Here is a 24415-nt window from a genome sequence, read left to right as displayed (position 1 = left end):
TGGCAATCTTTCCCAGCGGCTTCTGCGTAGAAAACGAGCAAAACTTGTCTTTGATCGCAACGACCTCATAAGTCCCCTCATCGGAGGTTTTGATCGTCTTCCTATGCTCATAAGAAATATCGTGCTTGACGTCTAATATCTCGGATTTCTTTCCCTTCCTGGCATTTGAGCTTCGAGTATACCTGTAAACAAATTAGCAAAGGATTGACATCCCCACTAATGCCTTTTTGACTGTTGGTCATGCAATAATCCACATACGTAAACTCAAATGGAGGGTTCCCCAAAATTCAAAATTGATTTCCGCTTCTCTGCCTTCGTGGATATCAACAACAGAAATTTGCCCCTTGCTAATCCTCACACTTGGCATTTCATGAATAACTTTGGTTATATTTTTGTGAGCCTTGCACCTGCCGCTAGCACCATCGCTGACAGCTGTAATAGTGAAGTTGCCCGGCTTCTCAGCAATGCGCCGAAAATTAGTACTTTGAGAAACCGCCCTTCTTTGGATGCCATCAAATGTGTAGAACACCTCGAATGGGGCATGACCAGAGAGTGAGAAAGAAATTCGTTCTCCGACACAATAATCGGATTGAGATTCGAGAGGTATGATTGTAGGGACATCAGACACCGCTACTCGGACAGAAGATGCGTCACGATCGAATGTTCGCTGGCATCGACGTGCGTCGCGTACCTTATGGATGCTGACAACATGTTGACCTAGCTCGAGATGCCGACGAGGAATGGGGAGGTTGTGCCTATGCGAACCGATATGGGGTATTGTCACTATCTCCGGTTTTGAATTCGAGTGATGCTTGATGGTGATCTCAAGTGAAAACGGGGGCACCCCCTCGAGGACTATTGGTATGACTTCATCACCATCACTGTCCTCCTTACAGAAGGCGTAAATGTGACCTGGGAACTCGAACCGAGCAGAGGGCAGAGGATTGACTTTTTGAGTGACACTGACAGAAGAGTGCTTCTTCGGATCATAGTCATAGAGACTGTCAGAGAGCTCTGTGAATTTGTATACATACTCCCCAGCCCTAGAAGTATCCATATCCAAGGAAGCCACATCGAGGGCGCTCTTCAGGCTCTGTACTCTGACCAAAGAAGTCCCATGATCGCTCTTTCGTTGCTGTTCATATTTGATGTTGTATGGAGGACTACCAGAAAGTTTGAGCTCCAAGACATCATTATCACCCTCGCAGACATCCCTTTTTGCAATGCTATCGCCTTCTTTGACATCACTCCCGTCCAACGCAGAGAATCTTGGCCGAGGTATCCAAGATATCTCGAATAGACGTGCTGATTGGTCTATAGTACCTGGACAGGTAGCATCGGAAACCTCGACAAGCTCATAGAGGCCTTCTTGGGAGACTTCGATTGCACCGTTCTCATCCCATAGCGTCTTCTCAGATAGAGTTGGATGACTAGAATTAAGATTTCGGAATTTGACGGTCCACGGTGCCTGACCGCTGAGTCTCAGCGGGAGTTCAACAACCGAATTCTCTAAGGCCAGGGTATTCCTCTTTTCGTCAAGCAGGCCAAAAGACGCATGGGGTTTCTTCGGCCACACCTCGATCTGTATGCTTTCTTTAAGAATTCGCTTGCAGTTTGATCTGTCTTTGACGCTCGTCAAAGAAAGGATGTATTCGCCCCCACTTAGAAGCGGTTCTGTGGAAATTGTCGCCAATTCGCTGTCGCTGTTGAGAACCTGCTTGACCTTCTTGCCATTATGAACAAGCTCATATTGCAGGGTCCAAGGGGCTTCTCCCACGAAAGAGACATCCACAGAAACAGGTTCCCCAAAGCAGGCTTTTCGTATTTCTCGTGGTCCCAGAAAATGGGCTGACGCAGGAGGTTTCACGTCCTGTTCCAGAAGCGGCAGTTTATCTTTAAGAGACCGCGCCCCATAGACATTGTCTGCTATGTCCAAGAAACGATAACGATAGTGACCCGCTTCGGACGGCGTGAAGTCAAGCTGTCCGCGCAGCCCTTCAATGACTTTCAAGTGCGTCTCCATACCCCTTTCGTTCTCGATACTATAACGTAAACGGAACGGTGGAGAGCCAACCAAGTCCAAATCAACGAGGAGACCAACGGAGTTGTTTGCACATTTGTCAAAAACCTTCTCATGTCGAATGGTCAACTCGGGCTCCGGGGGATGGTGCAAGAAGCAGGAGGAGGGCTCTAAGATCTCTCCCGAGCAGAATCGACTGGAAACTGTATTGAGAGTATACCACCCTTGTTCCTTAATTCGAGGTCTTAGATCGATATTCTTTAAATGAACTTGTCGAACCTTAGAGACGCTGGGATTGTCAGAAACGTCAGAATCAGAAAAAGAATAGGTTACTTGGAACGGAGCATCGTTGTCGTAGTTCCGTCCAACGGAGTAAAATCGAATAGGAAGTTCTATTGAATCATCTTTTGCAACCTCCAGAAACTTCTGGGCGTTGCAACCAGCAAAGGACAACCGAGGACGTTCGTGCACGGAAAACTGGTGCCACTGTGGTAAAGCTTTTGTAGATGCTCGGTCCATTTCATCAAGATATGAAGAGTAGTTGGCGACATTCCCACAGGCGTCATGAACCTCCTCAATCGCGTACACCCACTCTCCACCTGCATTTAGAGATTCGTTTAATGGAATTTCCAACCTCTGGCTTTGCGCCCAGACCAAATCCGGAATGTTTGAATTGATGAGAAGCCCGTCATGTTTCCGATTCAGCAAGGGGGAACGCAGGCTCTCCGGCTGAATGTTCTGGAAAGAAAACCCACCATCCAACCCGTTCACTCTGCGACTATATTTTATCTTCATAGGAGGTGTCCCCTCAACCTCAAGTGTGAGATCTGATAGATCTCCTCTGCATTTATCTGAATGAGATGTTTTCAGGAGAGCCTTAGGACAAGATACGACTGGAGTATCAGATACACGTGTCTGCACCTCAAGGTTGGACTCGTCCAAGACCCGCTGAAGCCGGTAAATGCCAGTCTTTCGAACCGGAAATAGCAAGTCGCGATGCGATGGAGATTCATGCTGTGGTTGTCTCTTGTCTGCCTGTCGTTTCAGCTGCTTCAGTTGCTTTGACGATATTGTGATCGTCTCATTTTGTCCAGTATGCAAATCATAACGCAATAATTCTATCAGAACGGGTGTGGTTTGATTAATACGGATAGGCAGAGCAATAGACGATTGCTGTGGGCCGAGACAGAATGGCACCCGATCTGGATTTAATGTGGCCGACCTAGAATCTTCAGTATAACAACATTTCAGACAACTGAATACACTCACCCTTCTGGAAGAATATGAATTATCTGCTTTCCCAGTATCAAAGACGCATTGTAGATTATATCAGCAGGTTTCACACTGCGTTCCGATATAGACAACTCTCTGTCATAGACCATCTTAACCAAAATACCAGCCCACGTTCCTACAGGTAGCTGATACATCTTAGCAAAGGTGATAAAAAGGCAAGATAAAAGAAGCAACAAAGCACTTACCGGGATACGGAACATCAAGAATACATTAGCAGCTGCATGAAGCAGAAAGATTGCGAGAAATGTCGGGAAAGCCCATTCTAACCAGGGTATCCTCAAAGCTTGGATGCTGAAAAGAAAGACTCCGTCGATAAAATTCCATTTTAAAAATAGCCATGTCGAATCCAGCTCGTCAGACGCTCCCCAAGAGTCAAATATTCGCCATGCACTGAGTGCAACATAGATTGCCACAACATAGAGCCTCTGTGAAGGAGCATCGATGATTTCCACAGGGACAAGCGGACCACTGGATTCCTGCCGGTCAACCACCGAAGACTTCAATCCATCGGTCGCCTTTGGTTTCGTTCGGACTGGAGACCCGTGCCCTCGCGTCTTCTGGTGCGTCTGCGGTGTTTGAGGAAACGCAGACCGGAGTTGAGGAGTGGCGCTCATCGCATGCCCTGGCCGCCAAATTACAGGAAACGGAAAGCTCAATAAGAGCACTGCTCTGAATAGAGAGCTGTTGAAAATGCGCAAATGTGTATTATAATGCTGCACACGAGAAACGATTTGGCGCAGAAAAAAAAGGAAAGGGAAGTGGTGAAAGAAATGCCACAGTCCTTTAAAAGTATCAAGTTAGCAGGCGGACAAAGGCCGGGAAGATGAGGAAGAGGGCAACTTCAAGCCAAATTTCAGGTGAATGAAATCGCAAAGAGATATCATTAAAGTGGAAGAGAATAATGCTTCCCTAGAAGATGCAGCAAGGCAACTCGTGAAAGGGGAAAAAAAAAAGGAATTGGCTGTAAGAGACTTGCTTGGTGTCGATTTGCATGACGCGCTATGAGCCACAGCAAGAGCAAAGCCGCCGTGGGACCAAGGTCGCGTCGACACAAGAGCTTCAACCAATAAAGAAGCTCACTGACGCACCCGCGCGCGCCAAGATAAGTGAACAGTCGAATATCCAGCTATTATTCTCCCATCTAGTTCAGATTTATCGAGATTACACTTACAGGCTCTATAAGAAGCTTAACGAACTGGCCAGTTGCTTATTTTGTGAATATCACCTGAGACCTCGTCTTAAGTGAAGATCCGTGTTGCCGATCCCTAATGTAGGACACTAGTCACAAGTTTCCCAGAGAATCATTGAACACTTCAATTCTACATCCCTGATGACTTGATGTATTGAAACTAAACTTGATCCTCTTTAACATCAAATAATCAGAAAAACATAACTGCTTGTGACCAACGTGGAAGTATGGCAGAGCGTACCAAAAGAAGGCGTCTAAGCAGTCGCACTGGACCGAAGCGCAACCAGATCACCAATGAATCTGAGTTTCCTGGTGATCCACTTGTTCTTGCTGCAGAGTCTGATAGAGGCACATGGAATGGTTTTTGTGAAATTGAATCTGAGCCAGTAAGAAGCTCACCAGTGCAAGATCCTCCCAACACAGATATGTACTGATATCCCTACAACAGGCTCTGTTCAACGTTATGCTCCGGGAGTTTGGCGTTAAGGGAATCAAAGTACAGGAAGTGGTATCCTTAGACGATGGAATGATGTCCCTGCTACCGTACGTTCTATGATACCTTTTATTATTTGAGTAACCCCCTGATCCTTAATAACAGCAAACCTGTCTACGGCTTGATTTTCTTATTTCGCTGGCGTGAAGATGATCCTGGTAAACAGGAGGCCAGCTGTCCTGATGGGATTTGGTTTGCAAACCAGGTTAGTCCCTCTGATTCGATGTCTTCTAATATTGTTAATTATTGATTCCATTGGCATCGTTGTGCTGACATGCAGAAGACAGCAAGTAATGCCTGTGCCAGTGTTGCATTGCTGAACATTGTCAACAACATTGAGGGCATTGAGCTCGGTGAGAATCTCAAGAATTTTAAAGATTTTACTACTCCATTCACTCCGGCATTGCGAGGGGATGCCATTGCCAACTTCGAGTTTATCAAAAGGATACACAATTCATTCGCACGGTATGTTCCTTGGATTTCGTGCCTTTCCAGGTAATACTGACGGTTCCTCAGCACAATGGATATGCTCAATTCGGATTTACAACTCAGGAACGAGGCAATGACCAGAAGATCCCTCTCGGCGAAGGGACAGCAAGACGATAACACCTCGGAAGCCGGGTTCCATTTCATCGCATTTGTGCCAGTCATGGGTAGGGTCTGGAAATTCGACGGGTTAGAGCGGCAGCCACAGGGGCTTGGTGAGTTGGTAAATGCAGTTCCCTGGACTTTTCGTTGACAGCTGTGAAGGACCGTGTTCGGGTGATGATTGGCTAGAACTGGTGAAACCAGAGCTCCTCGCTAGGATGACAGAGTACGAGGAGGACCAAATAGAGTTCTCAATTCTGAGTCTCGTTCGAGATCCTATCATCGAACGCATTGGGGAGTTGGCCCTTAATGTGAAGCGTCTCAGGAAACTCAGTGAGCGCCTCGGTGATAATCAGGATGGTACTTCAGCTGCTGCCCAGCCTGTCACCCATCTCGATGACATCATTTTAGGACCAGCGCCTGCTTTCGAGCTGTCACAGGAAGACATAGACCTTGCCAAGATCCCTGATGATCAAGAAGAAGTATACCAGAGGTGCTCTTTTCAGGAGCTGATTCTGGAGCATGAGAGACTCCGCTCCTCCCAGCGCGCAATTAAAGCATCGATTCAGGAGGAATTACAATCGCGCCAGAGGGATGACGATTACGCTGCAGGTAGGAGGCATGACTACAGCTCGGCAGTTTATTTCTGGGCTCGCATTTTGGCGCGCAAGGGGGTTATCCGTGACTTGATCAGCGAATCACGGTAAGTCGCGCAATACAGTATAAACGCATGTAATCAATATGTTCCGGCTGGTATCTTCTGTTTCTTGTAACCCGTGTTAGGTACACTGTAGAATTAAGCTGCTTCAATTCTCTTAGTGTTGTGCGCTACCGATTTGCTATTGTACAGTCATTAGTGCAGTTGCAACTCTGTCCTAAGATATTGGGTAACACCAGCTACAGTGGCGCGAAGATGCCTATAGCATCCAGTTGGTAGCGTGAAGAATTATGTGAGTGTTAGAAAGTTATATCGGGTTCCGTGTTTAGATTTGATGGCTGCGTTGTATGGCTGTGGATTTATTATTCGGTGTTTCTCGTATGCATAGGTGTGTTATTTTATATATATATATATGGGCTAGGGGACATGACCCGACATCAACCGCTGCACCAAAGTACGGAGTACGATATGATATTTTATTTATTTCTCGGACCCTTGGGCTCCCGGACCCATAATCTGAAACTTTACAGGTATCTAAGCGCTAGACGCCAACCAACGTAATCTTTTCTTACACCGAGAACACCCAAGAAGGCGAAGTCCGGGGCAACATTAAATGTTACATCAATCGCTACATTTTTTTATCCACAGTAAGCCGTATTATCGAGATCCCAACCGCAAACCACACAATCACAACCAATCATATATCTTATGATCATATGCCCATCCTCAACGCCGTGTCACGCAAGCTAGGCCATGGAAACCCCTACATTTGCCAACCCGGAGACCCATTTCGAGGTTGATATGATGATACTGGATTATCTTTGCTGCAAGGGAATCCAAGCAACACTGAGAGCACGCATGGCCGAACGGAAGGATGAGCGACACCAGGAGGATGCTGATAGCTACATCTCACTTTTCGACAGTATGGCTCTCGCGATTTGCACTTCAGCAATCTCAAGTCCAGGCCAGTGCAACTGATATAAGAATATAGCTTTTAAGTGTATCGCGTCGATACACCATTCTAGGAGAGCTATTTCAAGGGATTTGGAAATAAAGCTTCAACTTCTTACCTTTGCAGTCCTCTTCTTCCACAGATACAGGCACTCGGCTTGGAATAAAAGTGCTAGAGAGCTTGGCCGTTGGCGAAACCAAAATGCCGAAAGCGCCAGAAATTGGCTCAAGGTTGAGCTTGACGAGCGAAGCATTGAACAGAATTCACAGGTGTCGCGAACCGCTCTGGATGAAAACTATCACAAGATGCTATCTGACCTAAAGATACCTGTGCAAAGTCGACTTCTCGATCGGAGACAGGTAATGCCACTACTCGATATTCTGCCCGATTTCATGGCACTTTGTGCCATTGCAGCGCCAATATTATCAGCAGAAGAGTCAATGGAGCTTGCAGCCCAGTTTATGCTCCAATCTTCACTTGAGCAATGTCTTGTTTTCGGAAGAGCATCTTCTGATGTGATAGACGAAGCCTTTGCATGGGGATCCCCGGATGCTGGCAACGCGAACCCTGAAACCAATGCCGATGATGATGCACACATCTGGTGGAGAAAAAGAGCCAAGTACATACGACATCTGCAGCCAAACCCCGGGGAATCCCTGGACACCCATCTCCAAAACGTCTCCCGTGACTTTACAGTCTCGCAATTCGAAGGGTTGGTTATAGATTTTATATATGACATCCTCACGAAACTAGAGATTCCCGCTTTATTGAAGTTTGAAACTGGCAGATTAGCAGAACTGGGCAGCATTGACTAAAGAATAAAGAATAGTAACCTTTTTTCCCACAGATAAACCGAGACAGTCAGGGCAAAAAAAGTCTTCGCTACTCAAAGAGAGGTGATGCAGGCGGTGGGCGCTGTATTCATAGCTTGGAACGCAGATTGACTGAGAGGCTCAATCAGATCAAATGCATGTGCTGTCATTTTATTCAAATTGGAAAATGAAGCATGGGTGGTTCTGATTTGGCTATCTGATGGGGTGAGAACAGTACTAATCACAACTCTGAAGCCTCGAGTCTCTGTTAATGGACAGAAAATCAGGCAAAATGACGGTCCATCATAATCAGGGGCGGTCCTTTATTAGTTTTCTACCTGGGCAACTTAAAGGGCAAGCCAGTCAGGCGACTTGGCCATGAGATCATGGCAGCATTTTCGACCATTGAGGAACAAGGGAAGCATAAGACTACCGAAGCACGGTATGATGACCAGTGCCGCAGACACTCGGTCGTAGGTTCACCACGTGATCAGCCTAAGTGACCTTTTGCTGATATTTAATGTTTCAGTGAGGACAAAGCCGGACATAGAAGTACAATCGAGAAATACATTCTAGGCGGTGACTATAATCTACAAGCCAAAAAGAGGCTCTCGCTATCAATGTGGAACCTTGCAAAGTGCAACCCCTGCAACGGGCGGATGGATGGAACCACCTAAACAGCCCTAGCCTAACAACATCCGCCGCGGGTCTTCAATAAATTCTTTGACCTGATCGGACAGTTAGCTTTCAGTGCCCACATATAAGATAAGGCCCTCTCGGATATGGACAAACCTTCACAAGGAAAGTAACCGCCTCTCGGCCATCAAGGAGACGGTGGTCATACGTCAGAGCAAGGTACATCATCTTGGTGAAATATCAGCATGCTTTCCCATGAAGAAGGAAAATGAAATTGAACGAACCGGTCGAATTTCAATTTTTCCATTGACAGCCACTGGCCGATCTTTGATGGCATGAAGTCCGAGCACAGCTGTCTGGAGTTAGGATTTGCAATCCAAATGCTAAAGGTTGCAATGACGACATACCAGTTTGTGGCAGGTTGATGATCGGAGTACCCATGAGAGAACCAAAGACTCCACCCTGAGTCGAGGTCAGCAAGAGTTGGTACGTCTGCGAAAAAAAGCATCTACTCACATTACTAATGGTGAATGTGCCACCAGCCATATCTTCAATGGTCAATTTGTTGTCACGAGCCTAAGAAGAAGATTAGTATTGGACAAGATTGGAATAAGAAATACCCTCATACCTTCTTTCCAAGATCGGCAATTGCCTTCTCAATGCCCACCAGATCCATTGTTTCCGCGTTTCGGACTACGGGAGTAACGAGGCCCTTTTCCGTAGCAACAGCGACACTGATATCCACGTAATCTCTATACACAATAGTATCTCCACCATTTGGTCCTTCAATCGAGGCGTTGACAGCAGGGACCTCTTTCATAGCCAGAACACAGGCACGGGAGAAGGCGCTCATGAATCCTAATTTCACACCTGTCTTTTTCAAGACATCGTCTTTATACAGCTTGCGGAACTCCATGAGAGATGACATATCCACCTCATTGAACGTAGTGAGAGATGCCGCAGTGTTCTGGGACTGTTTGAGACGCTCCGCTATCCGCAGTCGCATTCGGTTCATTTTCACCTTAAATATCGATGATAATATTAACAAACTGGATCATAAAGATAAGGAATGGATCGAAGTGACATACCCTACGCTCCTCGCGATTTCCAAGAGTGGTTTGGCCGCCAGGCTGAGGCTGGGGCTCTTTGGATGGCTGAGGCCGGGCCTGCTTTTGAGGAACAGGCTCTGGCTTAGGCGGACTAGGAGGCTCCTCCTTCGAAGGTGGCTGAGCAACCTCTGCCTGGGTCTTTTGTTGCTCTGGTTTCGATGACGGTGTCGTCTCAAAGGAGGGTGGCTCCTTGGATGGTTCTCCTGCCTTCTTGCCGTCTGCGGAGCCCAGCTCCAGTTTGATGATGTCTTGTCCAACAGTTACAGTATCCTCCTCTTTGACGAGGAACTCCTTGATGGTGCCAGAATCCGGGGCATTCACCGACACATCGATCTAAAATAACACTTTAGTGACTCCAAAAAATGCACTAATCACTGTCACAAGGTGTCCATGTAATTATGCTTACCTTGTCGGTTTCAATTGTCGCTATTTCCTCATCGCGCTCAACAAAATCGCCAACCTCTGAAGGGTCATTAGCACGTTATAAATTGATCCAGCAGGTTGGGGAGATACGTTTGGAGAACTGCTTCAGAGTGCCTTCTGTGATTGACTCCGCCATTTCCGGAACCTTGACAATGGTATCGGCTGTTTGATGTTCAGCGTCGGTATAGAAAGTGAAATTTTTGGAAGTTTATGTACCATAATGACGGTTTTGACCAAACCCAAGGAGAATGGCTCCTTGGAAGTTTCCATGTGTTCTATGATTCGAGTATAAGCTAAATATCCCAGTAATCGTAGGTAACAAGGACGTACCCTGCCAGCTCGGAGACTCGCGCTGAAGTCTTAGCAACAATGGATGGGTTGTAGCGTCCCCTTAACGCAACGGACGACAAGGCTCTCGAAGCCCCAAAAAATGAACATAATGGCCTATGTGTGTTCCGTGAAGTTGTCAGTAATTGTTGCTCCGGCAAGCGCAACAGGTGTAAACGAGAAGCCATGGTCAAGCGTGTTTCGAATGTTGGAGACAATGGCATCCAATGATTCTGTGAGGAAGAATAGATAATGAGATTTTAGCACAGTAACGCTTGGTTCTGATTAATTGACACCACAAAGCATGTCCTGTTGGACTTTGGTCGTGCCGTCAAAGAAGCGAGTGAGGTGTTCAGAAAGCAAGGAGGAATAGCTTGTAGCATGGCGGAGACATTTACTCCGTAGTGCAAATCGATCCGAGATTTTCCTGACGCTTCTTTGCAACCCTTTTGCCGGCAGACCGGGCAACCCGAAAGCGTGTCACGGGTCTACGGAGTCCTGCTACTCCACACTCTGCATTTCTCCGGTCCACCACTAGCAACCTACCATAGGACAAAAACCTGTCGTCAAAGAGCAACACCTGTTAAAGGCCGAGGTATTCTTGATTTACATTCCTCTGCTCATTGACTCGAAAGTTTCTACCCTTAATGCCGGGAAGCTAAAACCTGACCAGGATTCCATTGACTTTCAGTCATGTCTTCCAATGCCGTAACGTATGCTGCTCATCTCCAAAAGGACGAGGGCTATGGACAGTTGTCTAACCAATGCGCAGATCCTTATATCGACGATGCTTAAAGCTTGCGCTCGATTGGGCCGTCCATAGGCACACCTGGCGAGGTCAGGCTGTGTATATCAGGTCCCTCTTCGAAGCCAATCGAGACGTCCGCGACCCTCGTCAACAGAAGGTTGCTGCTAACACACTCGAGGCCTTGGTGAATTACATATAATCTAATCATTTTGGATTACAGATGTTGTTGCAGGAGACGGAGAAGCTGTTGGAAACTTGGAAACATCCAGATCCTTACCGAGCTCCCACAGCCCCTGGAGGTGAGTACCTACGTTTCTACATGCTACTTTATAGTCACTAACCGGCACGGCCAAATTGCAGGTTCGAAATATGAGAGGAACCTACCTGTTCGTGAACTACCTTGTATGTTAACTATCCACTAATTTGGGCCAACCCGATAGCTTTGCTGATGTTGATAATGAACCTCAGATGCTTCAGAACGTGTGGAGGGGCACTGATAGCCAATTAATTTCATAATACAGAACAAAGCTGGAATACAAAGGCATGGAGGGCCTATTTGTCTACAGGATGAATGTAATGATAGTGCTCGGAAGGCGCCTGATAGAAATAGATGTAGAATCAACGCGTGGCAGCATTGAACACTAGATTCCTACGAGAACTAATTCAGGTTGTTATCGGTCAAAGACACTCAAAACTTAGGATTTAGAACTCCAGGTTATCAAGCCAATTCGTCATGGAACCATAATATTCGAAAAGGTTAATGTCTTTCCATAAGCTGCCAGCAGAAACCATGTCCGTAGACATAATGTACAACCATAAAAAGCAAAGAGCCATGAATGTGCCCAGTCCAGAACCCCATTACCTCATCAATAAGAGAACCAAACCACGCCGAATAAAAAACAGAAAAAAAATGCCGTTTACAATTCCTGACTCGGGTTCTTCCCGCTCTTGGGAGTCTTCTTAGGAAGGAGATCTGGATTCTGTCAGCGACGTTCTGAAATCGGAATGCAAAACAAAACATACTCTGGTGAATGTTAGGAAGAACACCACCCTGAGCGATGGTGACGTGACCCAGGAGCTTGTTCAGTTCTTCATCGTTACGGATCGCAAGCTGCAGGTGACGAGGAATGATACGCGTCTTCTTGTTGTCACGGGCGGCATTTCCAGCCAGCTCAAGAATTTCGGCAGCAAGGTACTCCAGGACAGCTGCAAGATACACAGGCGCACCTGAAGAGGAAAAGTTAGCCATGACAAAAAAAAATACTCGGATACAATATGGGCTTACCTGCACCAACGCGTTGGGCGTAGTTTCCTTTGCGAAGGAGACGGTGGACACGGCCGACAGGGAACGCAAGACCTGCCTTGGATGAACGCCTTAAAAAATATTAGTAAAAATTCTATTGTAGGATATACAAGAAACTCGGTACGTACGACTGCGCGTTCTTGCTGCCGCTAGCTTTGCCGCCAGACTTGCCTCCAGTCATTTTGGAAGGATGTTCAGGTAAGTAATTTAAAGATTCGGTTCTTTTGAGTATGTTTTTGAGTCAAGTTTGTGCACGAGACACTGAGGAAAGACACGGAGAGAGTGGGTGATAGGAAGTGAGGAAAGAGAGCTAGCATGGGGTGGAGGAGACAAGACATTTATAAGAATGCACCAAGGGTGACGTTGGCTCATGGAATTACCCTCCAGATCAACCTCTCGCTTAGGACAGTCAACCAATCACTAGTGAGATCAGACGCGTGCACCGCGTTCTGGGCTGGCAAGTAGGAGCCAGGCGCATGCTGGCCCGCTGAGGATAACGCGAGCCGCTAATGGTGACACACCTTATCAGGTCAAGTGTGGTACCATTGTCTGGTACAGGCTATTACAGAGGTCTTGGCGTGATCCGCCACATCTCACAGGCTGTTTAACGTGTGGATGGCCTGTTAATCATACAGATCATACAGGACCGTTACCGTATTGAAATTCTGACTCTGTCGCACACCTCAGGATCAACCCACTGTTTAGCAGGGTGCTATAAGAACGCTCCACCCCCTTCACCTGACAGCCCTTCTTCTTCCTTTCTACTCCATCCACACTTGACCTGTTCTCTGTCACATACACAACGCTTCATCACCTCCATCTTCTGTTACGAATATTTTCATTCCTTCATTAGTTTTCTATCGAATCTACACACAAAATGCCTCCTAAAGCTGCAGAGAAGAAGCCAAGCACTGGCGGCAAGGCCCCCGCTGGTGGCAAAGCCCCTGCTGAGAAGAAGGAAGCTGGAAAGAAGACTGCCGCTGCAGCCTCTGAAAAGAAGAAGCGTGGCAAGACTAGGAAGGAGACATATTCCTCATACATCTACAAAGGTACCGTACCTGAAACCTGCTTGACTTCTGAATCGCGTTTACTGACGCGTCGTATTTTAGTCCTCAAGCAAGTCCACCCTGACACTGGTATTTCCACTCGTGCCATGTCCATCCTTAACTCCTTCGTGAATGGTATGTATGGGGGTACTGATTTGTGAGAGTTTCGGCTGACCTTCTCGTTCAGATATCTTCGAACGCGTTGCGACTGAGGCTTCGAAGCTTGCGTCATACAACAAGAAGTCCACCATCTCATCTCGAGAAATCCAGACCTCGTATGTTCACTTGCCCTTGCGATTTATAGAATACATGCTTACTTGAATCACAGTGTGCGACTTATCCTTCCTGGTGAATTGGCGAAACATGCAGTTTCGGAAGGCACAAAGGCCGTGACCAAGTACTCTTCTTCCGCCAAATAGGCGTGTTTGTTTTTCAACGATTGTTGTTATTTTTTATTTCTTTTTTTTTGCTGCTTCAAGTATGTTGTGACTATTTGAGGCGGCGGGTTACTGGGTGTTTGTGGGATTTCTAATGCGTCATGGGATGGTTCTCTTTTTTTACTTGGGCCGAATGATTTTATGGTTGCAATTCGAGTGGTAACGGGGTGTAACATAACGCGAATTCGGGCTTGCTTGAACGGTCCTCCAGATCCCTGCTAGAACTTGAAATCAAGATTTAGTGCATACATTTGCAGTTTTCGGTTCTGAATATTATCGTATTATCTCTATGGGTTTCGTTAATGTTCTTATTGAGTATTTTGGACGGCTAATCGTGATAGCGATGAAGTCATTCAACTTTCCGGTATGCAGGTGTCATCGTCGTCCAGTGCTTCTACTTCATCTAGTGCACCCTCCCGTTCATGTCCTGACGAGGTTCCCGCCTCCGTGCTAAAGACATGAATAATGGCCTTTCCTTCAGTCGAAGAGATGCGCCGCTTCCAATCAGCCCAATCGTCTTCATCCTTGATAAGGAACCCAATCAACATGCTGGGATCCATGTCCTGAATGTGTAGCCTCCTGAGTCGACGCGTATGGCAGGAATCAAGCTCTTCTTTTGTGTAAGGGCACCCAAGTCCGCGGTAGGGTAGTGCAGGACGGGTATGGTGAGGGTCGAGATAAAAGAAATGCAAGTTCTGGACTCCCACAAAATAGTGGGACGCCGACGGTCGACCACTGTATACATACATCAGCAGCTGCACAAGGGTCTGAAAAGAAGATCTGCAGGATTGCGAGAGCCTCGTACCCGGCAATCCCCACTGACTGGGGGTGCTTTAAGATTGCTTCGAGGCTTCGCCAGTATACGGGCGTGACACGGTCAATCCCTAGCCTGATCCCAAGCAATATCAGAGTGGGTTTGATGTGGTCTGACTCGCCACAAGCAATCTCCTTGAATTTATCCTCGTAGACGTCCGAGCTATCGCTGGTAACGTAGACATTCAGTCCGGCATCTCTACACTCGCGGGATAATGCTCTGTGTTATCTGTAAGCGATGTGTTCGACTGCATATAGTTGAGACGTACTGAATACACCTAGCAGTCGCAGAAGGCCCAAACCATTCGCCAGGATGTTTGCCACATGACGACGCACCGTAACTCACGAACCGGTGGATTGAGAATGGTGCGTTTGGGTCATCGGCAAACAGAGACAGCAACCTACTCTCCTCCTCGATCATCGTCCCACGGCGCCAGTCTGTAAATATCAGCTTCGTGCATCCGTTGTAAGCTGCCACTAAGGTCTTTGGAAAATATTTGTTTCATACCGCGACCCAACGATAAAATGGACAATGCGTTGGCAAGGAGACTTTGGCCCGAGCGAATCATGCAACCCCATCCTGTATCTGACGTAAATCCATGGGATTCGACAAGCTGGCTTCTCAGGCGGACACTCAGTGTCATCGATGGGGCTGCATTAGGATCTTCGGACTTGGGAATGGGAGGAAAGTTGGACCGATAGGTGAGCCAGATTCTTGATTCGAAGTCATCTAAAAAGGCCGATGGCCAGCCGTGGTCGCTTGCCTCGCCTGACGGCGGAGTCTTGATATCAGGCGGCTCACTCGCATCGCATGCCGTTCTCGGGCTGGACGAATCACACCCCGCTGGTGAATGCGACTGTGAGATGTTCATATCATCGTTCCTTGTACCGACGTTGTAGTCTGGTGTTATGTATTCGTTCCCGAGGCACCAGATACGAGAGCCTGGGCCCTCTTCATTTCTAGGTACCGGATCCCAGAAATATTGAACGATCCGTCTATACCGACCCAAATCGATGCTATTCATTCCTATATCGTGCTGGCGTTGTGGTGTGATATCCATAGGTGGGGTTTCCAGTATTAGAGAAGATTAGGACGCTCCTGTGGTTATATATATATATACACGGAGAGGGGGAGATATCGGTTGAGGCCAGAAAATGCAATAATCGGACTGTGGTGACCACACAGTCACATCTAACAAATTAGGGAACAAACAGAAACCCCAAAGAACCAAAGGAACCGGTAAAGACCCGGGGAACAATAATAATAAATGTCGTTTGAGATACTATGCCGGTGGGCTTATCCTATGAGATCCAGTGAGACAAACGTCATTGCCCAATTTAGTTCCCGCAAGAACCCCAAGCACAAGAAATATAAGTAATAATCAACTCACCTAAATAACCAAACATTATTGAGGACTACACAAGGGAACTTGATGACCACTCAGAGTTAACTAGCAATTATATATAGCAATGAGACTTACCTGTTCCTGTTCTTAAGCATGATTAAATTGATACATCATATATATCCCCAGGAAGGTATTATGTCAACCAGTACCTAGGACAAGTAAAGATTTCTACATGCCTATTTGTTATATTATCAACATAGAAGTTTCTTGGCACCTGGTTTTTGATATCTATCCTGCCTGTCAATAATAATAGCAGTCAGTTTGTGGTACAGACTCATCATCATCACGGCATAGCACGTGTTTGTTATTTTATCACTACTGGCCCAAAGCGAGTGAAATTGCCACTCCTATCTTTTTTACCCCCGCACCCAAAAATATAGGCAAGTATTCCGTTTCTCTGTACCAGTATCCAAGTACAGATTAAATCCTGTACTAGTTTGTGAGTACAAAGCACATGAACTGAATAAAACCAGCTAATTGTTGTCCAGTCAAGATCAAGGCTCATCTTGAATACCTGGAAACCACACCAGACACTGCAATCAGGTCACATTAGTCTCCAATGGCTGTTCTACCCCACTCAACCTAGCAGGGATAACTCTGGCGCCGGTAAGAGTTCTGCTGAATACACTCCGGAGTACGCTTCAGAAATTACCCGCGCTAATTCCACTATGCTACCCAGAACACACAACTTATAATGCAGCAACAGGGACAAAACACCGAGCGATATAGCTCATGGCGGCCTAATTCATCGCACCCCAAATTGCGAAATCTCAAAGTCAACTTCGTGAGTGCCGGTTGTATGCGACTGGGTGAACTTAAGGTTCCGGCACCACAGGATGAGCAACAAGGCATACAGCAACTGAAAATGGAGGGGGAAGCTACTGCAAAAGACTCAAATGACACCCCAGAACCTCCAGATATGCTGCCAGACAAAAATGACCTCTTTTTCATCGACCTAGATGGAGAGAGGCATACCACATCGATTTCTGAAACCAGATCAATTGTCGTGTCGCGGTCGCCAAGCGTATCAAATAGCAGCGAGGATGAGGTAGTATTCACAGGAAGAAGCAATTACTGGAGTCGTTCTCGCCACTCTCATGATCGAAGCTCACAGACGTCACCCGTATCGGCTACAGTTGTCAACACAACGTCAGAAATTGTGACACCGAGAGATGAACTTCACTTCACTGTAACCCAAAAGTTCCCGCGAAGGAAGACTACCTACAAGGAGCCGTCGCTATTGACAACGCCTATCGGAGATGGACCAAGCGTGAATGAAACGATAAAGTTAAATAAAAACCTGTCAAGGCGCAGAAGAAGGCGGCGCCGGAACGACTTGCTGGCAGACGAAGCAGAAATAATTTCCGATTACATAGCGAATATGGATAAGGATGAAGAAAGCTTAGCTGAACTATCCACGGAATCCCTCATGCCCGAGGACAGTCCGGACATAGATCACGTCCGCGGGCTGAGGCCAGGGTCTCCCACTCCGGGTGGTCTCAGGTACCTGGAAGATATGCATATCTCAGACGACCAATCCTCTGGAAACATGGGGGAAGACCCCAAATCTCTGCCAATGAAATGTGCTGCGTGGGAAGATAACCAAAGTGTGGAATTAGACGATGAGGGTTCAGCAGGACTCGATGCCGAGGAATTGAGTGATGACAGGGATGATATATCCGACGATGCAGTGGATTCAGAGAGTTCTGAGGGTTTATTACCTGTCGTCCAAGAACATCGTTTTACAGAAGGGGGACGAAGGAGCAAGAGATCGCGAAAACAAAATTTGACATCGGCGCCAACGTTTGCTGATGCACTTGAGCAAGACTCTTATCTTGGTTTTGATATAATGGACTTCGATCGACCGAGTCTCAGGAAGAAATCAAAGGGCAGCCATCATGTTTCTAATTTCGAACCCAGCGACAGCGACTTAGAACTGCAATTGGAAAGGGCCTGGGAAAATGACCGATCAAAAAAGAAAGCTAGAAAGCAACAGAGGGAGCAACTTCGCTCACAAGGATTACTAGGAAGGAAGACAGGGAAAACAGATTGGAAAAAGTATGCACTAGGAATGAGCATGGAAGACCTGAAGGCGGAAGTGAAAGCTTTTCTACTGTCCTCCTCGGAGAGGTATGTTTAAACTGGTGATGGTCGAGTCGATTCAAATCGCTAATATTTGTCTAGCCTACCTTTACCGCCCATGAATAAAAAACATAGAAGGGTTGTGCATGAACTTGCCAACGCCATGTCTCTAAAGTCACAATCCAGAGGAAATGGTGCTGCTAGATTCCCAGTGCTTTACAAAACGTCTCGTACCCTCAAGTTTACCGACAGAAACATTTCCAAAGTCGATGAAATATTCTCTCAACGACGATTCAGTCGCCGCATGGGCATTTCCGGAGAAAACAAGGGCCCAAGCTCGTACAGCAAAGGTCGCCGTAACCGACCTAATGCGGCTGTATCATATGCGGATGGTGATATTGTAGGTGCGTCTGCGCCAGAGATCGGCGCAGACAATAAGGGGAGAGCGATGCTGGAGAAAATGGGATGGAGCAGTGGGACTGCTCTTGGAGCCTTGAATAATAAGGGCATTCTACAGCCTGTGGCACATGTTGTTAAAAATTCCCGTGCTGGGTTAGGTTAGAGTATACATGATTGCATCCTGAGCACTTCTATTGTTCCTTAATAGCCATTGCAACATTGTAGGATAATAAAGACTTGAAAGAGGCATGGATCTGTCATCTAGGTAATAGGCAAAGTGCCAATGCTAAGCAGTTCGATCCTGAATGGAACGCTTTGAGTAATGTGCTAACAATAATAGACAAAATAGAGCCATCCATGAAGTCCCAAAAAGAGAAAACATATGTATGTACAGCATAAAACAATCGACAGAGGAAACCGGAGAGTATATCACCTAGCGTTTCTGCTTCTTTCCTCCAGTCTGGAACGCACTCACAGGCTGAGCATGGTCCAGCGCCTTGATATGTGCGAAAAGCTTAGTCCTGGAAGGAAATGCAACATGACAAGAAGCACAAGTCAACTTTGACTTTTCCACAGTTGCAGTCCGTGCTGCCCTTTTGGCGCGTTTCTGCTTGGCCTTCCCCATTTTTGGTGTATCTTGGTTGGAATGATCATCGAGAGATAGCGACGAGAAATGTTCTAAAGTTCCTGGAGTATGTATTGTTTCAGTTTCGTTGAAAAGACCCGGCGATATTCTTGCCTCAACTGTTTCCCTAATGGCATAATCATCATCTTCATCCTCCGAGCCAGGCATTGACCGAGTTCCTAGTTCTGGTTCTGAGATTAAGATATTTTCGTTAACAAGATCGAATACACTCTCCGAAACGTCCCCCGTGTGGCCGGCGGAAGGACCTAAAGGCTCGGGACTATGTACAGAGGGTGGTTTATGCACATCCTCTGACTTTATCGTCGACTCGTGGCTTTCTAATTGTAGTTCCTCATCTTGGGCTGTCATTTCCCAGCGAAGCTGCTTGACTGCTTTGATGTGCTTCTTGCTACGCTCATGTGCCTCAAATTGCTTTTCACTCTTGAATATCTTGCGACACACGACGCATTCGAATTGTTCCAAGTCAGACTCGGAGCTGCTGCTGAGTTCTTCCTCTGGTTCCTCTGACCTAGCCCATTCTGGAGTAACATGATCACGCATTTTTGCCTGATTTGCCGCCCTCGATCTGGCAGCCTGAGCAGCAGCTGCCTCACGTAGCATCCGCTGACGCTCAGCCTCACTTTTAGGATTTGACCTGTAACGTGGATCACGCTTTTTCACAAAGGCTACAAGAGACCGGACAGCATCATTGTACTCACGAATGGCCTCTTCTCTTAGTCTCCTGTTCTCCTTCTCCATTAACCTGCGAATGCGACGATCAGGTGCCTCGCTATATCGATGGATATCCTTCCAGGCAAAGGACTTCTTCGTTGAGAAGTTGCTCCAGACCGTATAGAATGGGCGAACTACTTGTTCGAAGTCGTCGTTCTGCCTTCCAAATGAGGGGTATTCGACCGGATCGAGTTTATTCCATCGGCACGCCAGCTTTTCTTCTCGCGCAATTTGGTCAAACGTTTCTCTGAGTCCGCCAAAGAACCCATTAGGTGAGTCCGAGAATTCCATCCGAGGACTGAACTTGAAGATTAACGCCAAGATGTCTGAGGCAGTCGTCATGTGGATACCGCCATAGGTCTGCTCTCCCGAAGACGTCTTCTCATCTGCGAATATCGCATCTCGATGCGAGTCATACCACGCTCGTTCTTGGGGATCAGACAAAACTTCGTACGCGCACTGAATTTCAGCGAAGAGTTTTGTCGAAGCCTCCACATTGCCATAATTTCTGTCAGGATGTAATTCTAATGCTTTCTTTCTGTAGGCTCTTTTGATCCTGGGGAAAGCTGTAAGTGTGCCTCGAATGTGTCAAATTAGATCTTGACTCACTCATCTTCTGATGCATCTCGTTCCAAACCAAGAATTTTGTAATAATCTGCTTTTCCACTTGCCCGACTATCTGTAGAGCCACGCTCTTCAGGAGTACCAGTAGACTGAGTTTGCCCCATGACTAATTTTGTTACCTGCGAACTGACCTGGTGTCCTGGCGGTGTAAATAGCGAAGAGGAAAGATAGGTTCAATTCTATAAATGCATTCCTTAGTGGAATTACAACTTTTCCTTAGAAGCTGTTGTCTTTATTGTTGATTAGTGGGACACACATGCTTATACTGAACAAGGTGGCTTTAGCGTATGCAAAAATTGGTGCAGTTTTGGCACCTGAACCTGCAAAAATTGTATCTTTTGTATGCAGATTTTAAATATAAATTATAAGCCTAATATTAAGGTTTTCTTAAAAAAAGCATCATAAAGATAATAGTATAAAGATTATATATCTCTTTTTATTTAAAAAAATTAAAAAGCTTTAGTTTTTAAGTTAGTATATATAAAAGTTACAGTTTTTTTGCAGTTCAGGTGCCAAAACTGCACCAATTTTTGCATACGCTGACTTGTACTCCGGAGATACTGCAAATTGGTAAAATTGCCGCAGAAATATGCCGGTGAAAAGTGCAACCCAGAAGATTGTCTAGATGAATCTAACGTCATACTGAATAACGCTAGATATCTTTTTGGTATACAAAAAGTTCTGGGTTCAACTCATTCTTGCTATGTCGCTGCAAGACCCCTTCACTTGAAGTGTTCATATTGCAGGGCAGTTTCTTTTTCCCCTATGCCTGACTACTACTTGCTCCCTTAAAGGAAACCTGCGAGTTGGAGATAGTTATGCTAGGTAAGCATCTCGTATCCATCAAGCTGTGATCTCTCAGCCTTCCGTTACGTGACCTACATGCCATGATGGAAGGGCCCCTTGTGCTACTCCCGGATGAAATACTCCGTTTAATATTGCGCTACCTTCACCCCCGCGAATGTGTTGCTCTAGAGCGCACTGCTCGCAGGTTTAGAAATGTTACAAATGAGCCTCTACTGTGGCGCTTCTATTGTCAGACATTATTCAACTTTTGGGATAAGCGACACGAATTTCAGAAGAAATTGGCAGGCCCAGCGCATTTAGTCGATTGGAAAAAACTTTATGCCACGAGGCACCTCATAGATGCAGCCACCAGCGAAGCTTTGGATAGTATTCTTGCTAGTCAGAGTGGTCGTATTGAGAAGTTCCACACCATCATCAACTTTGGATATGATGTGAAGGACACACTCATACGACACAGTCAAGCAGGACCCGATCAAGATGACCATTTGGCACGAAGGTTAGCCCTTTGCTCTACCAAGTTCACTGCCTGAAGACTCCTTTTGACACGTGTTCTTGGTAAAGGTACTACAGCAATGCTATCCTTGGCTGCCTTCATCGAAACATGGCTATACCGGAGTGGGCCAAGCTAAGAAATGGGGAACATGTCTCTCTTGAGCGTGCCCTGGGAGCTTTTGATCTTTTCATTCCGGAGAGTCAGATTGGCAGTCTAGACGAGGTATGTCACCATCCAGGTTTGGAAAATCTGCACTTGTCAGTCTAGTGTTGACTACTTCTACAGATAACCGGCATGCTTGATAATATCGTCACTAAGCTTGTGACAGAACACCCAGACATTGAACTTCTTAGCCCTCGTGCGAAAGCTCTTGCTGTTGCATCATTTCTGCGAGAGAACAACCTTACTGGCATTGAGCCTGGCAGGGAATATCACGACCTCGAACACAATTTTCTCGGGGTTGCTTTGAGGGACCCTAACCATAATTCTCTACCCCTCATATCTGCAGCAATTTACTGCTATGTCGCACAAAGTGTTGGTCTCAATGCTCGTCCGTGCGGCTTTCCCTTCCACGTCCACGTCATCATCATGCCTGCTCTCGGCACTGACATGGATGGTCGTTCATTACCCAATGGCTCACAAGGAGAACCCATGTATATGGACCCATTTCGCTCAGCAAATGAAACACCTGTCTCAGAACTGCGAAATCAGCTCATTTTCTTGGGTGCTTCAGGCCCCGAGCAATCAACCTTCCTTGGCGAGTCGCTGACATCGGAGATTGTTTTGCGATGTGGGAAAAATATTCTGAACTCAATTGAGCAGATGTCACGCCCACCAAGTTTCTCCTCGACAGCTCTAGATATTGTGGGTGCTAAGTATGCCGGCCTTTGGGCGTTAATGCTATTCACCGGTCCAGCACGGCCTGTGGAGCTCAGGCAGCATCTGCCTTGGCTGATGGAGCTATTCGCGACTGATTTTCCCTCAGATATTCATTTGGTTGAACGTTATCTCGTGCCGCTGTTTCAGGGATTCCTTGAATATGAGCACCTATTGGAAAGTCTCCATGTTATGCGAGCCGTTGATGAGATGCCCAGACAAGTTCGGCATCGTACATCTGAGCATAAAAATGTCAGATATCGTATAGGCCAAGTATTTCGCCATAGGCGCTATAATTATAGGGCCATAATAACCGGATGGGATGCCGAATGTGGAGCTGGAGAGCAATGGATGAGGCGAATGGGCGTGGATCGTTTACGAGCTGGGAGACATCAGAGTTTTTATCACGCTCTGTGAGTATAAACTATACATTGAGGTGGCTGGCCATGAAACTGGTTCTAACCTCCCGCTTGGCGTTATAGTGTCGAAGATAGGAGCGTACGATATGTCGCCGAAGAGAATATCGAGATCATTACACCGTCCTTATCTGAACTACCCCCAGTGTTTTTGGTGATTGCCGGGAAACATTTCAAGAGATGGGATGAAGAAAGTCGGACATTTGTAAGTAATATACGTGATGAGTATCCAGATGACTAAGTCTCAGAGTACAATTTGTACATCATTACATGTCTTCGCCATACATATATCGGTGACATCAGCGATATAGTCCATCAGTCCAATGTCAGCTCCCAAAGAGCTATGCTCCATACTGTCAGCTGTAATCAGCACTATAGTCTAATAGGCAATAATGAGAACAACCTCAATCTGATTCCCTATCTAGTAGTAACATCTTTTGATCACGCTTTCCATCTGTAGTATTTCTGTTGGTATTCATGGCTTGCAAATACCATAGTGTTGGCGGCAGGTTCAAAAGGTTGATTCAAAAGCTGTCTGTAGGAGGGTGATAACTTCATTCTTAGCACTTACAGAGTATTAGAAGAACATTACCTAGTAGTCTACTCTATTTCTGCTTTAGGTTTTGGACTGTATAAGGGCTTAGTAGCAGTGAATACAGGTCACTCAACCTACCAAAATACCTAGTTTGTTAACCTAGCTTGGCACTAAGACAGGATGCAGATAGGTTGACCTACCAAATTAGTTTGTTGACCTATCCCCACAGGGTGGTCATAGCTCACATAGAATATCATAAGTTATTCATAACCTACCAAAAAAAAAACTCTCGCGCTCCCAACACGCCCCCCCAATTTGGGGGTATTCGAACTCGATTTTGACACCAATTTGTTCTGCTCATCAAACTTAATAACATACTCGATTTTTATTTCAAATTACCCCTTTGTTGTCGGTTGGGAAGACCCCAAAACCCCCTGTGAGCCGGCAGAGAAAATTTTTGTTTTCCCTCCCGCTACGGGAGCCCAGTCAAACCACCCGCGCAAGGGGTGGAAGCCGCGCCATAGACCTTCCAGCCGCACCACGCCACACTGGTCCCTGCACAATAGTTTTATA

General features: G+C 46.4%; 9 protein-coding genes across 9 annotated transcripts; 4 read left to right on the top strand and 5 right to left on the bottom strand.

Moving 5' to 3' along the window:
• Positions 1 to 132: 132 nt before the first annotated feature.
• On the bottom strand, positions 133 to 3927 carry T310_0211 (Nuclear envelope pore membrane protein; the record flags this gene model as incomplete). Its single annotated transcript, XM_013476891.1, has 4 exons — positions 133 to 182; positions 259 to 3242; positions 3290 to 3438; positions 3499 to 3927. The coding sequence occupies 4 exons, from the start codon at positions 3925 to 3927 to the stop codon at positions 133 to 135; spliced, it is 3612 nt and encodes a 1203-aa protein (XP_013332345.1).
• An 802-nt stretch (positions 3928 to 4729) lies between these two features.
• Positions 4730 to 8008, top strand: T310_0210 (Ubiquitin carboxyl-terminal hydrolase, family 1 protein; the record flags this gene model as incomplete). The annotated part of the gene is made up of 10 exons (XM_013476890.1): positions 4730 to 4888; positions 4951 to 5045; positions 5101 to 5200; positions 5279 to 5460; positions 5512 to 5696; positions 5788 to 6286; positions 6663 to 6702; positions 6787 to 6888; positions 6992 to 7163; positions 7233 to 8008. The coding sequence occupies 10 exons, from the start codon at positions 4730 to 4732 to the stop codon at positions 8006 to 8008; spliced, it is 2310 nt and encodes a 769-aa protein (XP_013332344.1).
• Positions 8009 to 8688: 680 nt separating this feature from the next.
• T310_0209 (Dihydrolipoyllysine-residue succinyltransferase) lies at positions 8689 to 10688 on the bottom strand (the record flags this gene model as incomplete). Its single annotated transcript, XM_013476889.1, has 11 exons — positions 8689 to 8733; positions 8798 to 8869; positions 8926 to 8993; positions 9049 to 9103; positions 9158 to 9217; positions 9270 to 9662; positions 9730 to 10083; positions 10157 to 10212; positions 10264 to 10335; positions 10390 to 10448; positions 10504 to 10688. The coding sequence occupies 11 exons, from the start codon at positions 10686 to 10688 to the stop codon at positions 8689 to 8691; spliced, it is 1419 nt and encodes a 472-aa protein (XP_013332343.1).
• Positions 10689 to 12165: 1477 nt separating this feature from the next.
• T310_0208 (Histone H2A) lies at positions 12166 to 12732 on the bottom strand (the record flags this gene model as incomplete). Its single annotated transcript, XM_013476888.1, has 4 exons — positions 12166 to 12221; positions 12272 to 12475; positions 12534 to 12622; positions 12680 to 12732. 4 exons carry the CDS (start codon positions 12730 to 12732, stop codon positions 12166 to 12168), a joined length of 402 nt encoding a protein of 133 aa, XP_013332342.1.
• Positions 12733 to 13428: 696 nt separating this feature from the next.
• T310_0207 (Histone H2B) lies at positions 13429 to 14016 on the top strand (the record flags this gene model as incomplete). The annotated part of the gene is made up of 3 exons (XM_013476887.1): positions 13429 to 13732; positions 13785 to 13872; positions 13926 to 14016. 3 exons carry the CDS (start codon positions 13429 to 13431, stop codon positions 14014 to 14016), a joined length of 483 nt encoding a protein of 160 aa, XP_013332341.1.
• Positions 14017 to 14387: 371 nt separating this feature from the next.
• On the bottom strand, positions 14388 to 15908 carry T310_0206 (Autophagy cysteine endopeptidase Atg4; the record flags this gene model as incomplete). Its single annotated transcript, XM_013476886.1, has 3 exons — positions 14388 to 14769; positions 14840 to 15067; positions 15253 to 15908. 3 exons carry the CDS (start codon positions 15906 to 15908, stop codon positions 14388 to 14390), a joined length of 1266 nt encoding a protein of 421 aa, XP_013332340.1.
• A 1039-nt stretch (positions 15909 to 16947) lies between these two features.
• T310_0205 (Uncharacterized protein) lies at positions 16948 to 18897 on the top strand (the record flags this gene model as incomplete). Its single annotated transcript, XM_013476885.1, has 2 exons — positions 16948 to 18383; positions 18438 to 18897. 2 exons carry the CDS (start codon positions 16948 to 16950, stop codon positions 18895 to 18897), a joined length of 1896 nt encoding a protein of 631 aa, XP_013332339.1.
• A 270-nt stretch (positions 18898 to 19167) lies between these two features.
• On the bottom strand, positions 19168 to 20819 carry T310_0204 (Uncharacterized protein; the record flags this gene model as incomplete). Its single annotated transcript, XM_013476884.1, has 2 exons — positions 19168 to 20647; positions 20701 to 20819. The coding sequence occupies 2 exons, from the start codon at positions 20817 to 20819 to the stop codon at positions 19168 to 19170; spliced, it is 1599 nt and encodes a 532-aa protein (XP_013332338.1).
• Positions 20820 to 21605: 786 nt separating this feature from the next.
• Positions 21606 to 23992, top strand: T310_0203 (uncharacterized protein; the record flags this gene model as incomplete). The annotated part of the gene is made up of 6 exons (XM_013476883.1): positions 21606 to 22018; positions 22093 to 22237; positions 22301 to 23304; positions 23374 to 23512; positions 23805 to 23844; positions 23928 to 23992. 6 exons carry the CDS (start codon positions 21606 to 21608, stop codon positions 23990 to 23992), a joined length of 1806 nt encoding a protein of 601 aa, XP_013332337.1.
• Positions 23993 to 24415: the final 423 nt, after the last annotated feature.

Source organism: Rasamsonia emersonii (assembly GCF_000968595.1).
Source record: "Rasamsonia emersonii CBS 393.64 chromosome Unknown ctg1118621759670, whole genome shotgun sequence".
Taxonomy (NCBI): domain Eukaryota; kingdom Fungi; phylum Ascomycota; class Eurotiomycetes; order Eurotiales; family Trichocomaceae; genus Rasamsonia; species Rasamsonia emersonii.
Note: the sequence above shows the minus strand (reverse complement) of the source record. Positions and strands in the feature narration are given on the sequence as shown.